This window comes from Thunnus thynnus, chromosome 5 (genome assembly GCF_963924715.1).
Source record: "Thunnus thynnus chromosome 5, fThuThy2.1, whole genome shotgun sequence".
In the NCBI taxonomy this organism is placed as follows: Eukaryota; Metazoa; Chordata; class Actinopteri; order Scombriformes; family Scombridae; genus Thunnus; species Thunnus thynnus.
This window is the reverse complement of record NC_089521.1, coordinates 23,186,649-23,204,450: the sequence shown is the minus strand read 5'-3', so window position 1 is coordinate 23,204,450 and position 17,802 is coordinate 23,186,649. Positions and strand designations below refer to the sequence as shown.

Sequence of the window (17,802 nt, the reverse complement as noted above, 5' to 3'; positions counted from 1 at the left end):
CAAATGTGAATTTTTTGCTGGTTTCTTTAGTCTTCTGTGACAGTAAACTGAATATCTTTGGGTTATGAGAAGTGTAAAAATATTTTCATTTCATTATGAAACTGTGATGGGACACTCACATTGTGCCAGCCCGGCTCAAGTCATAGCTCAGTATGACAACCCCCAAAACAATGGAAAAACACCATAATGTTAGCAGAGCAGAGCAGTGAACTCGCTCGCTGTGCGTGGAGTTGATCCCCATATAGAGAAATCTGTACTAATATATAATGTCTTCATATACATATAAAGAAATTATATATATATATAAAGAAATTGGTGGTTTGTGGTGGATTAACATTGACCACAGTCCAATATTTGAGAAAAAAAGTGAGGTAATTCAATCTGAACACACCATTGTGTTGTATCTGTTAAAAACTGTGGCCTTGAGGTGAGAAAATAATTGACTGACTTTCTCTATACAACAGAACTCAGCCCAAAGATTTATAACAGCTAAAAACAACCAACTGTTAAATAACATCAATTTCTGTGTGATATTGTTTGTTTCAGTACAGTTAGTAATGTTTCAAAAGCCACTAAAATCATATAATTTGGACAGCTGTCCTGTTGGAGAGCTAGCTTTGTTACTAGTGATGAAATTATTGAAACCAAAACCATTCATCTTTGCAACAAAAATAGACTCAACTGCTCTTTTTCTCTGTTTTGGTGTACAGGCAGTTTGTTGGGTAACTTTACTCTGAAGACAGCAATTACAACAAAAGTCAAAAGTCTGTTTCTTTGTCTTAAAATCTGAATGACGCCTCCAAGTTCCCCTGGTTTGCCACACTACACGTACTGAATATGATTTTGTACCTGTTAGTGTTGATCACATCACCAGTTCCAGACGGCTCCATGTCCCTCATCTTCTTCCTCTCCTCCCTTGCACGTCTCCTTTGCTCCCGAGCTTCCTCATCATCATCATCGTTGGTGTAACCCCCCCTGAAACATCATACATACAGGTACACATTACAGTACATGTTAAAATACAACGTGTTAGTTAAAGAATCTGATTATGTTTCTGTATTTTACTCTAAAATGAGACACCAATTCAAAACAAAAACTTAATGCCAATACTTCTAAGGAACTGAAAATAGTGAAGTTGAGCCGTCAGTTACATAAAGTATATTTTGAGGTTGTAATCATCAGTATTATTGCCTGCAGGTAGCAAAACTTTCCTAAAATAGATCTTTATTAACAAATGTAAGGCAAAGAGAGGCAAATTTATTTGTATAGCACATTTCTTAAACAGAGGCAATACAGTGTTTTAGATAATACATTAAAAAGAAAAAAAACATAAAACATTAAAATGCTAATTAAAAGAACAAAAACAGCATTCATGATTATACATTTTAATATAACCAGAAAATCACCCATACACTTTTAAACCAGAACAAGAACACATAACTTTGTTTTTAGTGGTGTAAATTTATGTCAGTAGCCTCATACCAATATACTAATCCACTTGAGCCAGTGGTTTCTAACCTTTTTGGCTTGTGACCCCTTAAAATAAAATGTATGCCTTCTTGTGACCCTTGATCCCAGGTTATGGCCTTTGTGTGGACATGCAGTATGTTGTAAGCTGATCAACCAAAAAAGGATTTTCCCTCTCCGATTTTTCCATTTAAATAAATAGTGGTTCCCCCCAAGTTGGGAACCACTGATATAATCCATACTGTCTCAAAATGACCTCAAAGGACATGATGGAGATGGGAGATGCCACAATAGAGGGAAAACAGACTACGAAATAATAAGAAGCACACACTCTACATGTGTCTGAGATCCAAATGTCACATTGGATAAATTGAGAATATTCGAACAAAATGATCCTCTTAGCATCTAATAATGTAACAAGCACATCGAATTGGAGACAAAAACACTGCCGGCAAGAAACAGAGTAAAAAAAAACAAAGAAGATAAAGAGATAAAGATGAAGACAAAATCACCAACACAACGTGAAAAAAAAAAACTTTCTGGAAAACAAATTTTCTCAATTATAGAGATGAGAAGGTTTGGAAACGGTGCCGAAATCTTTGCCCGCTATCCTCCCCATCTCTCTCACATCCTGCTGTTGACCTTCATCCAACTGTTAGTACATCCACACACAGTCAGAGTTTGAGCATGCCAGGCTGTATCTTTCCAAGCATTACCAGGCTTTATGAGGCAGGGAGAGAGCTTGAAATGGCCCATTGATAGAGTACGGGTATTATTTCCCTCTGCTCTTCCTGAATCCGCAACACAATGATTTACAGATGTTGCGTGAGGAAGAGGTGGATGGGAACCACAAGAATCCTTTCTGTCTTTAAAACAGAAACAAAGACCCAAACGAGGCGGAAATCCAACAAATCCTCAGGCAAGGCACATCCAAATGGCATAGGTCGCCCAGAGAAATCATTGAGGAAGTAATTCAATTAGATATTACTCCACCCAAAGCCAGAGGCCTACTGTGAGAGGTCTGTCAAAATGTTACAGTTACATTTCCAGATGACCGTCCTGAGGGACATGAAACATAATAAATAGAGGGAGAGAACGTGATGAGGTCTACTTGGCTAACAGGAGGACTGAGTGAGATGAAGAAAAGAGACTAAAAGCTCCACTCAAGCTGTCAGAGTCTGAAGCATTCACAGAAGGCTGAAATAAAAATGGCAGTCAAAACATTCCAGCGTCTGCAGCATTTCCACGGGCTGCAGAGAGGAGCTGAGAGTCGGGAGAAGCTGGGTTGGCACAACTGGCAGGGTTGGCTGCAAAGACTGTGAGAAAATTGCGAGGAACGTTGTTTTCACTGGCGCTCTGATGGTACATCTGATATGATGCAGTAGCACACAGAAATGGACCTCTGAACAGGCAGAAAATTATTTGTGTGGAGTTGTGATTGATTGATCAGGTCATGAATAAATTTCACTATCATCCCTTAAAGGATGTTCTATGTCTTTAATAAATCTCACGAAAAGCCCAAAACCACTGGGGCACTGTAGATTTAACAAAAATTACTCAAACAGGAGCAAAATGTGCTTTTTGGGGGGGACTATTTTCAGCTGCGGAGCAATACAGATTCTGTGAACTAGTGAGTATCTACAGCAGCAGTACAGCGTATGTGGGTCTGATTCAAAGTAAATTACAAAGCCAATGTTAATTGTAATTGAAGAACATGTTACCCATGTAACCATTGATGTGTTTTAATAGTTTTTGAGCAATAGTGCAACTCTTGGCATAGAGGAATAAACTATATCTTTGACTACACAGGCAGTGCTTATTAGAGGAATCAATTCATTGTTGGTTTTGTTTTTTTAATGGGATTTGTTGACAATAAGAAACACATATACTCCGCCATCACCCAACTTTTGGACTATGCAACACTGAATAGTGAAGTTAAATTAAAAGTATGAATAAAGCATATTAAAGGTAATATGCAATATCAATGGTGCTGTAACAAATGCCCATGCGGTAAAATCTGCACAGAATTTCTTTTATCTTGACCAGAAAAATTACCAGAGCAAATTTATGAATGAGTATTGGTATGGGACACTTTGATATCAACATGTTCCATGTTTTCAGAAATACCTCTTTTCCCTCTTTTCTGAAGTCTAAAAACAGACAGATTGATTGCTGAGAAGTCTGGATCTAAAACCATGGTAAATGGTAAATGGACTGCATTTATATAGCACCTTACTAGTCTTCTGACCGCTCGCTCAAAGCTCTTTACACATTCCAACATTCACTCATTCACACACACATTCATACACTGATGGCAGAGGATGCCAAGCATCAGGAGGAGTTTCTAACGCTCATTCATACACCAGTGGCACAGCCCTCAGAAGCAGTTTGGGGTTGAGTATCGTGCCCAAGAATGCTTTAACATGCAGACTAGAGGAGCCGGGGGTTGAACTGCCGATCTCCCGATTAGTGGACGACCTGCTATACCTCTGAGCCTCAGCCGCCACTTAAATCATCAAATCCATTTGCTGTATCTCTTTGATTAATCTTGAGAGTTTAATATCTGTTTGCTCATCTAATCACAACGTGTCCCAATGTATGAAGCTTATTTTAAGAGGCTCAGTAATCAAGCAGCAGCTTACAGCCACAGGTGTCTGCAGTTATGCAAATTACTCAGTTAATTAGTTACCCTGAGATGAGATCCCCAAGCGTTAAATTGTTTTATTATCAAACTGTAGCTCCTGAACTACTTGAGTTGTACTTACAGCATATTTCCACTTGTTTTAACTTTTGAAAACATTCCACTTTGAGTTTTTTCTGTTTTTTCCTGTTTTCTCTTAAAGTTTTACATCACTGTAGATGATGCTCCTTCGGTTCGTTCTTATGATATGAAATACAGTCCACATAATAAGACCTCCAACTTCACACTCATCACTGCACATTATTAAACCACAGCAGATGTCAGCCGTGACTTTATAACAGTGTTGTAATATTTATTTATTTATATTTATAAGACAAAGGGATGGAGAGACAACAGAGAGCGAGAGACAGATCCAAATAGCATTCTGCTGCGCCATAAGACACACAAATACTTACAACTCCCTCATGCACACACACACACACACACACACACACACACACATGCACACACACACACACACTCATACTGTACACACAAAGTAAAACTTAATCACTGTAGCATCTTTGACTAATATGTTATTAAAGCAGAAAGAATAAGAAAAAACAACAGAGGATTGTAAATAACATTTTTTTAGTATGTTCTTGACCACCCCTAAAATTGTTCGTTACACTGTGGTGAAAAGAAATTGTTTTCTAGATGCATCACAAAGTTAACTTTATGATTTAACTAGGATATTTTCCACTAGATTAAAGTATACCCGCACCACACGACACAGTAAATGTGGGACTTCCCTGCAGCTGCTTTCTCATAACTTTGGCAACAACTGCAGATGTGGTTTATAAAAGTGGGAAATGTCATCCCCTGCTGATCCAGTATGGTGCGCTGAAGCTGATAATTTAGCAGTTTGTTTTGTCAGTAGTGAGTCAAACACCGATTAAACTAATGAGGCTTTGATTTAAGATGTGGGGCAGAATGTCCTCAGTCCTTTTGTATGTCTCATTAACTCATGCAGTCTTCTTTTGTGAATTAACTGGTGTATGCATGTGTTCATTTGTACATAAGTTTACATGTTACAGGAGGGATCACTCACTTTTCAGTCTCGATGCGCATCTGCTCTCTCCTCTGTCTCCTCTGCTCCATGCGGCGATCAAAGTCATCATCCATGATGTTCAAAAGATTCTCCTCTCTTTTCACTGAAAGAAACATGTGTGATATCAGATCATGTGTCCAAAAGTCACTCGACTACTCATCAGTCATCAGTCCATCCGCCCTACATCTTCTAACAATCCTCTCTACATCTAATCTTCTGATTGCTAGAGTAGATTACACATTTTTTTTGACAGTCTGAGTGCAGCAGAACTCTGCAAAGAATTAATTTAAATTCATCATCATAGCAATTTCACAGTTTTGTGACGTATTATACTATATACTTTTTTATACTACTGCTCAATAAAAATGAAATTAATAAAATTAGCTCTAAATCAGAGGAAACACATCAAGATACAGAGGACCACCCAAGACAGCTTCATGACATGAATAAAAAATAAAAAAATACAGTTCCTGTTGATTTACAGTACCGTAGCAGTAGCTGAAGTTTAGACCATGGACAGCAGTGTCTCCCCTCTCTTCATATATCAACTTCTACAGTCTGGTTTATATCTCAGCCCTTCTGCTGCACAAAGAATTCCTGCTTGTTCTTTCAGCGACTTAAACTACCAGAAAAGGCAAAGCCTGCCTCTCTGCTCACTCACTTTCTCTCTCAGCCTCCCTCCTCCTCCTCAACCTGACTGCTGCTCTCTCTCCCTCTCTCTCGGTCTCACTTCTCCCTCCCTGATCTCTGACTTCAGACGCTCTCTCACACTATTTGCCTTTGTTTGTGTTGTCTTATCTTGCTTTCTGTACTCACTATGTCTGTCTGATGTATCTTAGCTCTTGTGAAATGCGTTTATGTACTCCAGTTTCCCCTCTTCTAAATTTATGCACTCCTCAAAAGCTCTACCTTTGACCCTTATCTTGTCCTCCAGACTTCTCTCTCTCCTGCTTAACCTGCTTCCTTATATGTCTTTTGTTTACAGAGCCAGTGCATACTCATCTATTTGTGCCACACATGAGCCATCAAATGTAAAATCCACTCAAATTGATTTTAAATCAACAGATTAACAATTCAAGCACTGTGTCAGTGCGGCCTTTGCTCCAAACCACCAACCAGGTTCTTGTGCACATGCTACCGAAAAAAATGCATTTTAAATTTTTAGTGAACATATTTTTATGATATCTGTCATGCAGATCTGGAACTTGACCTGGTTTTTCATCAAATTTACATAATTTTACTGTAATACAAAATTATGGAAAAATTAAAATAACTTTATCAAAACATCTCTAAACTTTCAGTGCTAAAGGTGCAGCCTGAAAGCCAAATCTGCTGATTGACTGGCAGAATTTGAGACCACAGAGGAATCTGTGCATGAGAAAAACACTATTCTGATTATTATTTGTTCTCGCTTGCAAATGCTTGTGACGATGCCTCCGGCTTTTTGGAAAGTCTTAACTCCTTGGAAAATCACCTCACTGCTTCTTTCCCCGTAAAAAAACTGACATGAGAAGGACTTGATAATCAAAAAAGGGGATTTTGATGACCTCTGGTCTTTAATTTTGGACATGTGTTTCTTTCAAAAGGATATCCTCATTTTAACAAGACTACTTGTTTAAATAAAGAATTAACTAACTACCTAACCTCATTTCCTGATTGGAGATGGAGACTCAAAGATCCACCAGGCGGCCGAGGCTACAAAACAGCTTTATTTGAATTTTAGAGGCTAGACAGATAGAGCACCCCTCATTCATCATAATAATCTGTGAATGCTTCACTCCCTCTGCTTCTGTTTAGTGCAGGTTTACTGAAACTCCATGGCATCCCTCTGACGTCAGACATGACAAAGTGTGCATGTAAAATTCATTACAGATTCTTCGTTATAGATAAAAGTCTTCTAAGTGTCTGCCAAAGTACATAATCTGCAATCCAGAGTGCATCTACACCAATCAATCTACAACCCAAAGCCTCTAATAAAGTGATAATAAATCTGTATTTTGGCCTGCAGCAGTGGGGGTAATTTCCCAAAGCTGAGTCACTTACTGTATGTAATACATGTAATGTAAGTTTAATGTAAAGAAAACATCATCCTGTGCCAAGTCACTAACTGCAAAACTCTTTGTGGCTCATATAGAGCACTCAGGGATGAGATGGATTTCTGTGAATATGAGTGTATAGACTTAGATGTAATAGCATTTTCCAGTATATAATATTTATCTGTGGCCCTTTAAACATCTTGTGTAGCCATGTGTTAACACCTTTAACCTCAAGAGCCAATTCCAAACCCCTGCCAATAAAAACCTTTCATCAATTGATCTTTTTGTTTAACATGAAACACTAACACGGCTGCACAATAAGCAGCTGCCATCAACCATCTTGTTTAAGTCTGTAAGAACAATCTGCCAGTAACTCCAGCCAACAGATACAGTACGCTGCAGTGTGAAAATACAGAGAAACTGGAGGAAGTGTGATTTCAGAAAAGCTAGAAATTCTGTCCCACTCTGAGGACGAAGGAAAATGCAAACCCAACAAAAACTTCCAGACGTTTTGGCTCAGTAAATGTGAGGAAAATAAATCTAAAATGTTCCTTCTTTACACTCATAATTTCCTGTGTATGTTTGAAAGTACAAGTGCAGTTTAAGAGAAGATACCAATACTGGATCTTGATTAACAAAAGATTCATAATGTAATCGCTGTAATATTGCTGCAATGCAGTCAGTCTAACACACAAAGCCCTGTAGGCAATGTCAGAGAGTTAAAACAATAGTTCTGATTAGTACTCAGAGATAAATGTATTTCTTTAACTATATCTCTGATGCAGTTTGGACTTATACAGTAAATTTAACATAATTTAGTTCAATTACTGGATGTCTTGTGTCAAAGAAATACACTTCCAAACTTCCCAAGATGATTTTACGCTCAAACAAAACTACATTTTTTCAAGTTTACATATTTACTGTATAAAATTTTCACCATAAACAGAGAAATTAACTGTACAACCCACCTACATTAGAGTAAGTCAGCTTTGTCCAGCTAATACAAACAGAAAGTTAACACAACTTCACTATTGAGATATCAATCTAGGAAATTCATGTTGTAGAACAAAAATTTGCATCAAAAAAGTTCAACATTAAAGGACATTTTTACGATTTTTCCCAGTTTATCTTAAAACAGGTGCCCATATGAACACTGAAACAGGTTTGAATTGCTGTAATCATTCATCCTGTTCATACTGGCCATTAAAAGATCCCTTCCTGACATGCTTCCAATATAAGAGATGTGGGACAAAACCCACAGTCCTTGTTCTAAGCTTAAGTTGAAGCTAATATGAGGCTTCACCAGCCTGAATAAGACAAATCATATGGCTGTCTTCCAAAGTCTCTCTCTGTGTCACTATCCCTCCACTGCAGCTCAGAATAGAAACACAAAGAGGGAATTTTGTACCAAAAAGACTTTGGACGATATCTGCATGATTGGATTAACTCGGACTGCTGAAGCAATATAGCCTCAACAATACTTTGGGATACATTTTTTTGCACAGAACGAGGACTGTGAGTTTTGTCCCCCATCACTTACTGTACATTGGAAGCTCATTAGGAAGGAATATTTAATGGCCAGTATGAACAGGAGGAATGATTAAAGAAAGCAAAAAAATAGTTTTAAATACAATACAGGCACATGACTATTGTTTTAGATAGTCTTGAAAACATCTGAACCTATCCTTATTCACAATTTTTTTGTTCCCAGATTCTAGACTGATGAGGTTTGTTATAACTCTAAGCATCAGATAAATTAGTTTACACTGGAACTGATTCTGATTTCACAGTCATCCGTGAACTGAACTATGCAAGGCTAACTACATACCGTAGAGAGACATAAAAATAGGTTTGTTCCTCTCTGGGTAAACAGGAGAAATAATAAAAAATCTGTTAAACCAAACTATTGCTTGTAAGAGTCCTCTTACAGAAATTAGAGCAGCAGAGCAAAACCTAATCTATGGTTGAGGCGTGTTGATCCAGGAAACATTATTCAGTGGTATTTTCTGTTAGTGGTCTGTTCATTTACTGAAAAAGAGTCTGAAGAAAGCAATGACGGAAAAAGGCCTCTATCCAACTGAGGTCCATGACCAAAAAGTCTATGATACACACTCAAACAAACACATACACAAACACACACAAACACACACACACACGCACACACACGCACACAGACAAACAAACATACAATCGATCATACATTTGACATTTGGTGACGTGCTGAAAGAAAATGATGCAGGGAATATTTCTGGGCTGCTTCATGAGCAAATTATACATCCATCTTTTTCTGTAACAACATACCAAATAGAGCTGGGAACTCAGATGACGTGAGCCCACAGAGTCAAGATGACATCACACTTCAATCTGTTTGATATCGTGTGCCAATGTGTGTGTTTTCTCTCCTCGCGTTGATGTGACACACCTGCAATTTATCTATGTCCCAACCACTTTGAAGGCAGATGATTCTTGGTCAAGTGAAGTTTTACTGGTTTTGTGTAACAGCATGCAGAGTTATAAAGTGGGCCACTTCAGTATGATCACTTAATTTTGGTATCTGTATCTTCAGATCTGAAGGGGAGCTCACCAACAGTGAACAGTGGGTTAAAATTGGACATGACCACATAACAGTTTAGTTTTCATAATGGCTGATACCATATACAGTCACACAGGCTTACAAACAGAATGGGCCAAAAGAGGCCTTTTTTCTAAAACATCCACTACATGTATAATAAGACAGTTCAAGACTTTCCTGGAAAAAGACAACATTCAACACAAAATACATCACTTCCCTGGAAAAGAGGGAAGTGAATTATTGCAAGCCATACAGTACATCTTACTTTTGGACAAAACACTTGAAGAGGTTTGGAGAAGTGGTTGTTGCTAATGTATAAACCACAATGATCTGTAGTTCAGGAATTAACTGCCAAAGAGGGAGGTATTGAGCAATTTTTGAATGTGGATGGATGGACTGATTTTTAGAAAAGGGGGATGAATAAAGAATCACTGACCAACACAATCATAATGGCTTTTTGTCTCAATAAATAAACACATGTCAGTACATTAATTGCCCATATTTGACATTTTTTTAAATCAATAAATCCCATGAAAAGAATACAACCAAAAATGTGTTACTCTGTCTATGGTTGATGTTTAGCAGGTAAAATGCATGTTAGCATGCTAACATTAGCTAATTAGCACTAAAAAACTGATGTATAACTTTAAAAACGGGTCACGGATACAAAGTTTGATCTTTAAAAAAGTAATTTCCTAAAGCAGCTGGGCACTATAGTTTTTAACCAATGTTACTCAAACAGGAGTAAATTGTGCATTTGTTAGGGACTATTTTCCGCTGTGGATTAATACACATTTGGTGATCTGGTGAGTATTTACAGCAGCAGGACAGTGTATATTGGACTGACTCAAAATGAACTACAGTGCCCAACAATACCCACAGTACATATTCAATATACTGTAGTTGCAAGCTGTTGTCAGGTGTTGCTGATGTCAAAATGTTTGCAGAATTATCACCAGATGTGTCCAAGACAACACTCACCCCTCCTCCCCACATCCTTTACATCCCTCTTTATAACACAAAGCTATATAGGAGGCATTTCAACTATATGATCTCTGGTCTCCTGTATGTTAGTCATTAGTCAACTATCATATCAAGGGCACCTCTCAGTGTTTACATATATGTTCATTTTGTCACTTTTGTCATTATCATCATCTTCATCCTCATCAACCTCATTTGTGTGGTAAATAATTTTCCAAAACTACCTGCATTTCTCATAAAAGTGTAACATATAACAGTGCAACTTCTGCTTTCCAGCTCTAACCTATGGAGGTGAAGCCCTCACATCTTGGCTGACATAATTCCTCTCACAATCACGCATGCAACAAACTGCTATCCATCATTCCCACACATCTGTTCTTTCATGGGACCAATTCAGGTCTGGGGATGACAAAGGCCAGTCTGTGTTTCTGAGCAATGAAGCTGGAGCATTATGGACGCTATGGAGCACCAGACAAAGACTGACTGACCTGCAGGCTAACAGCTCACAGACATGTCAGAGTCGTGATCCAGTCCTGTTTGGATTGGCTTGGGCCCAACAGGGGCGGCCAAGCTCTGCATTTCTAAACTTTAAAGCTCACCACTCTTACAGCTAGAGATGATTGCCTTTCTACCCCCCACTTTGCACATAAATATGAATGCACACACACAGTCATACATTGATACACACTTAAGAGTTCCCATAACAGCTGCCCCATCAGTCACCAGACAGGTGATTTGTCTGGATTAGAGGTGTGTTGCTGGCATGAATTGTTCCAGCTCTAACACTTTCTATCCATTTAAATAATCCAAACGAAAAACACTGCCCCCTTCAGATGAAAGCATTGATCATATTTTAATTTAGACACAAATGTCTGCCTCTACGTACCTCTGACATGGGAGCACTCCCTCCAAATTCATTTCAGAGATTCTTGTTATCTCCCAATTTTTACATAGTCAGCATGTTATAGACTTTCCCTGTTTTACCAGTCTTCCTGTCATAAGGTGAAATCAAGCTTACAAATCATTCCCACATGACAAGTGTTCAGGACAGTCTCTAATTTACACATCTGTAACTGATTTGTCTCATCTGGACAAGATCTCCCCTCTGCCTGCTTAGACTCTTAACACTGTTGCCGGACCTACGCGCCTTCTGGTCGCTCTGTTCTTGTGCAACTAGCAACTCAACATCAGAGGCCAGATGTAGCCCCCAACACTCACCAGACACCATGCATGAATATTCATATAGATGTTTGCACATAAACTTTCACAATAGAAAAAGAGCAGTGACAAGGAAACAATTTTGGCTTTTTGCTGGTGAAAAAAACAGGGTTGGTTTACTGACAGCATGTAATTGTCACAAACACAAAATATAGGCTGGCAAAAAATATCTCTGGTTAGCATTCGGGAAAAGGTCTAAATACAACATGTTAGCATGTGACAGATAGCTGATCATCCCATCTAAAGCCAGCCTCAATTTGAGGTTCAGTTACACAAGGACACTATGACAGAATGAGGCTTTTAAAGGAAAAGACTTTGATGAGAAGATCGATACCAGGAGGCGATTAGCATAGCTTACAGTGGATGTTTCCCCTTGCCTCCACTCTTTTTGCTAAGCTAATTTTCTCCTGGTGTACCTCTGTACTTTACACATAAATATAAAAGTGGTATCAGTCTTCTCGAACTCCCAGCATGAAAGCTGAGAGTTCGGTGAATGTATTTCCCCAAGATGTTCCTTTGATGCACTGTCTCTCTTACCAATGCTAGGCCATGCTACTATCTTGATAGTTCAAATCACAGAAGCAAGATACAGGCTAGCAAACATTAAAACCTAATAACTATAATATAATGTATAGTATAAAGCTGACACAACTGGTCTGTGTGGGTTTGGTCTCCTATTTAAAAACTCTGCCGTCGCTTTACATGGAGATTTAACTGGGAGAACATTAATAATAAAGTGTTAGCCACAGCTGCAAAGTAAAAGAAAAAAAAGCTCTCTAAAGGTTATGCAGGTTCAAGGGAATCTACCAAAAACATGCATGTTCCTTCATATTTAGAGATAAGTTATAATTTGTTAATAGGGTGATGGGATGGTGTTATGTTCATTCTTAGGCACTGCGTAATATTTGAGGCCTGAATTTATTAATCATACTGTGAACAAACTGATTAAAAGTAATGAAGTTAACTAGATGATCTGTTAAATGTGATTAATGGACACAGGTCTTAAAAACCAGTTTGCTTTTGAAAGTATCCAATGCCAGCGTTGCCCATCAAAAGGAGTTAAATCACTGTAAGCTCATATTTAAGCCCTTTGTTTCTGAAGCCAACTATGATTTAGTCTGAGAATTCCTCAAGTGATCCACTGAAGTTAAGTTATAATAAATCTTATAAAACATTAGTGCTTGGTATGAAATGCAAAAGTTAAAGAGCTTTCCACTTAAAGCCCCATAATTACATCAATTGCCTGGCCCTCCTTTGTGTCTCTGTTTTTTCCAGCATTGTGTACACACCATGTGTTATTTGTATATTGTCTGGTTTTATAATTACTGGTTTTTACAGAGAGTCTGCCAGTGCATTAATCAAACATCAAAGGAAGGCAGAGGGAAGCCTTATGTTCTGTTAAAGACTGTTTCTAATGCATGATTTACATTTGGTTTGGCAAGTTACAGTAGGCCTCACATCCTCAATCAGGAAAGACATGCGGGCAGTTGGATATTAGTAGATGTTTGGCTCTCTCCTTCTTGTCATCATCCCAATACGATTTGTCAGAGTAACAAAAAAGGAAATAAGGGGGAAAGGTATATATATATAGTTATATATTGAATATATTGTTAATGTCAAGTACTACTTTATCTAACAGGACCTTTCCACAGATACATTAATATTTGCTTCATAAAATGCTATTGATCCTTTGACTCTTGTAGTCCACCAGGTTACTTGTTTGGTTTCTTGGTTCAGAAATCCAGGAATCAACCTCTTCAACCCTACCCTTTCCAACAGGCGGGACAGTTAGTACAAACGCATGCTACATCATATCTACATGTAGATGTCTACAGTCTACAGCCATGCTAGCAGCTCTTTGAGGTAAACACTAAAATCAGCATGCACGTTAGCATGCTAACATTTGCTAATTAGCAAGAATTGTCATTAGTTTTGCAAGTATTTGGTATTAAACATAAAGCATTGAACAAATTAAAATTTGGACCTGATGATGGCGCTAGAAGGTTAAAGTGTCACCAAAGTTATTACAATGTATCCTGGGGGGGACATAAATGTGTGTTCAAAATTTCGTGGCAGTCCATTCAATAGCTATGAGGAAATTTACTCAAAATTACAAATGTCAACCTTTTGGTGGCGCTAGAGGAAAAGTCAGTTCACAAAAGTTACCGGAGTCAGTATAAAACATTGACCAGGAGCCAAAAATCTGTGCAAACATTTGTCCCAATTCATCCAATAGATTTTGAGATACTCCACTGGCACTACATTAAAATTCAGATAATTACTATTAGGCTTCATTCTCTCAGGACAACATTTGTCTGTATAAAATTTAATGCAAATTCATCCAATAGATGTTGAAATATTTTAGTCTGGAGACTGACCAAAGTGGGAGACTGACCAACAAACATACTGACATTGAATATTTCAAATATCAAATACAGTAGCTTCAATGAAAAGTTGGTACAAGCTGATCAGAATATACATGTGCTGTTAGGAAAATGATTTTTCCAACCTTAAAGTAACTTTAAGGGGAAAATGAAAAAAAAAACAGATGTTCATGGGGCTAAAAAGAGATTCTATTGCTCCTTTTGTAATTTGTACTGTACAGAATATGCATGTAGGCCCTCAGTTAAATACAGCTTAAAATCACTTAAGATTCTTGACAAAAGATAACGAAACTGCCTCAACACGCTTATAGATAAACAGTTGCCAGAGAGGCGTTTGCAATCAATCAAGAAGCCTCAGCTACTTACTCCACATAACCAAACATGGTCACGTAAGAAAAAGTCCTTGACCAGGATACAAGTTCCGCATGGTTTACCAGCCATAACATACTGTAGTGGCAACCCTTTTCTGCTGCTCGTTAAAATGTTGTGTACTGTTTGGTTGAAACGGAGGGTGTGTTGTTTCATGGCCAATAACCATCAACTGATAAAGTGAAGATTTGAGCATGTCTTATCTTTATGCAGGGTAACTGGCTGGACAGATTGCTCACTCTTCAGCTCTCTATTCAGTGCTTTACAGCTCAGATTTGTTTTAATAAGCAAAAAGACACAAGCAGTCAATCTTCAACTGACAAGCAAACCTTAAAGTAGACGAGAAAAATGTTGCTTGGTTCCAGCATTTTGTCCACAATAACGGCTTTGAGCAAGTGATCGATGAACAGAAACAAAATAGAACAGAAAAAGTAAATTGATGCTAAATTAATCCACATTCAAAGCTGAGTTAGGCTCTCCCCTTTCAACCGGGGACTCAGATGTAACTATGTGCACTCCCTGTTCCGCATCCCATCAGCTGAGATGGTGTACTTGGCCTCCTTTTAAGGAAGTACACAGCCTGTGTTAGTTGTAGTGTCCCAGCTTGGCAAGGTGCAAGGCCATGGACAGAGAGCATGGTTTACTCTAGGAAATACCTGCTGCTATACAAAGTGGCAATCCAAGAATAACTAATTTCCACTGTGATTGCTATGAATCAACTCCATAATACTGCTGGGAGGCAGAAAATATGACTGGAAGGCTGATTGTCGTTGTTACTGTCAATAAATAGAAACCAACTATGGCTGATAGAAGCTAATTTTATAAGTTAGAACAGTAAAATAGCCATAACTGAACATTTAAACTAATATCAGATGTTAAAAAGAGACCAAAACAATAAAAATCCTCCTAAATCGTTCTAGTACTGAGGCATTCTATTGTCTCTCCATTAAATCTGACTAGACTTGATGGCAGACTGATTGCTGATGAATGACTCCATTAATGTCTAAGCCACTAACACTCACCTCTACCCCTCCTGTAATTTGCTCATGTGGAAAACCATTTCCTCTCCCATTTAGAGTGTCCCACCTGTACAACTAGAGAGCAGACAGCCTCCGTCTCTGTCAAATCACACCACTTTTCAGCTACAAACACTCATTTGTGCTCGGACAGACTGGAACATTAACAGCTGAATCTTGCCTGTATCAGTTTCTCGTTTGGCAAATTTGATTCACAAACTATTTTTAACGATCTTTTAAACTCAGACTGTTTAAAAAAGCCTTCTGTGCTTGTGTCACGAAGACAGCTCATATTACACTTTTTTTCACAGGCATCACGCAGACAGTGGTGTTAGAATAAAGATAATTTCATGCAGCTTTTTATAAGGAGAGCATAAGTCATCCATACTTAAACCTGTCATTAAATACATATGTGTTAGCTTATGTTTTTATCATTGTTGTAAGGCTGTACTCACATTTCATCACGAAATTCATGCATACTGGTGTTTTATGGCAGGTTTGAAGTCAAACTGTGTAATGAATAACTTTAACACTCAGTTTTATGGGTCTTGGTCACTTGCTACGGCAGAAACACAGCTGTTTTCAAAATTATTCTGATTTCAGGAATAAACAAGGCAGAGGATGCTCTGGAAACCCAAACACATTTCCAGCCCCCAAGGAGATGAGCCCAAGGTCATACACTCACACACTCCAACCCCATGTGTTTATTTAGCCTTTATCTTCACTACCATCTAAGGAATAGGAGTCTGACTTTGGCATGTTCCACCACAGCAAACAGCTCTTCCACAGCCAGACGTCTGTTCAATGTATGAGTAACAGAAGCTTAAATCAAATTACAGTATTCACACCAGTGTCAGGAAGAGCAAATGTAGGTGATAAACCTAAAGAAAAAGATTTTAACAAGAGGAATTTGGGAGTTTGCACAAACCAATGAACTCTACAAGATTCAACTTCATGATTGAAAAATGACAAATTTGTCATTTCTCTGTCGTCACCTGTTGGAGCTATGCAGGTCCTCATTTTTGAATGACATTTATGAATCCAACTTGGATGCAGTGCAATCAAATACTGTACCTTCCCAGAAACATGTAATATTTTCTGCTTTCCAAGAAGTTAATTGGATGATCCTCGATCATAAGAAAAGTTTAGACTTTTATTGCAATAAATTAAGTTCTGTAACATTTTTTGTGCTGTAGACTGTTTGGATCAAAAAATTATACAGTAGTATACAGTACCTCTTATGGAGCAGTACTTTGCAACATATACAGTAAGGAAAATTTGTTGTGTGAATGTGTAGCTTTTGTTCAGTGAATAAAAAAATATTTTTCATTATTTCATGTCATGTCTTAAATGCTTGAAGACACCAGTCCCGGCACTCTTCTCTCTAGCTAATGCACAAATATAAATAAAGAGGAAAGTCCTGTAAACATCTCCATACAGAATTAGCTGTGCTCGTCCATGCTTTAGTGTTTCTCTCCAATGAATTTCCTAGGGTAGATTCTTAAATATATGAATGCCCTACCCGCAATTTTTCACAAGCATGTGCCTTTGAGACAGTTACAGTACATCCAGATAAAATCAGATGTTATTTTTTTCTTGGAGGGTTATTTGCATAACTAACTTTCTGTCAACAGGTAAGTTACAATAACATTTCTTTGAATTTAGAGCAGATGTTCCTAAAAGTGTTAAACAATCAATCAATACCAGCTCATCTTTGATTATACATCTCCAACATCTCTATTTCTTCATATGTATCACTGCTCTCTACACATAAAATATAATGTCCCTCATTATTTGCATTGACTAAGTTATAAAAAGCATCACACATGATCATCATTAAAACTTACCAGGCCGGCAGACCAAAGTGATCAAGTTTCCTGCTTAAAATCAGGAGAAGTGGAGCAGTCAGAGGTTTATAAGCACAGTTTGGAGTGTGCAGCCCCGCCTGCCAAGCTGCAGCTCAGTGATGTTCACACTGGGCTGGTGAGTACGTGTATGTGTAATTTTAAGTGTGTATTAAGTTTGTAA

At 38.0% G+C, this 17,802-nt stretch overlaps 2 protein-coding genes across 6 annotated transcripts in view; both read right to left on the bottom strand.

The window, feature by feature from the left end:
- Positions 1 to 13,438, bottom strand: part of tnnt2d (troponin T2d, cardiac) — a 34,452-nt gene extending 21,014 nt beyond the window's left edge. The window contains exon 1 of the mRNA XM_067590250.1: positions 13,434 to 13,438. The gene's annotated coding sequence lies outside the window, so the exon portion shown is untranslated. The remainder of the gene's footprint in view (positions 1 to 13,433) is intronic.
- Positions 1 to 17,774, bottom strand: part of cald1b (caldesmon 1b) — a 30,417-nt gene extending 12,643 nt beyond the window's left edge. For 4 of the 5 annotated variants that reach the window (XR_010928437.1, XR_010928438.1, XM_067590241.1 and 1 more), the window contains exons 1-3: positions 17,622 to 17,774; positions 5,199 to 5,301; positions 850 to 975 (exon numbers count right to left, since the gene is read on the bottom strand). Coding sequence is in view for 3 of the 5 variants with exons in the window: in XM_067590241.1 (XP_067446342.1) it covers positions 850 to 975; positions 5,199 to 5,272 (200 nt within the window). In the remaining 2 variants the exon portion in view is untranslated. Of the gene's footprint in view, positions 1 to 849; positions 976 to 5,198; positions 5,302 to 5,685; positions 5,844 to 17,621 lie in introns of those variants that run through there. The other variant, XM_067590242.1, reaches the window with a different exon arrangement.
- Between the last annotated feature and the right edge of the window lie 28 nt (positions 17,775 to 17,802).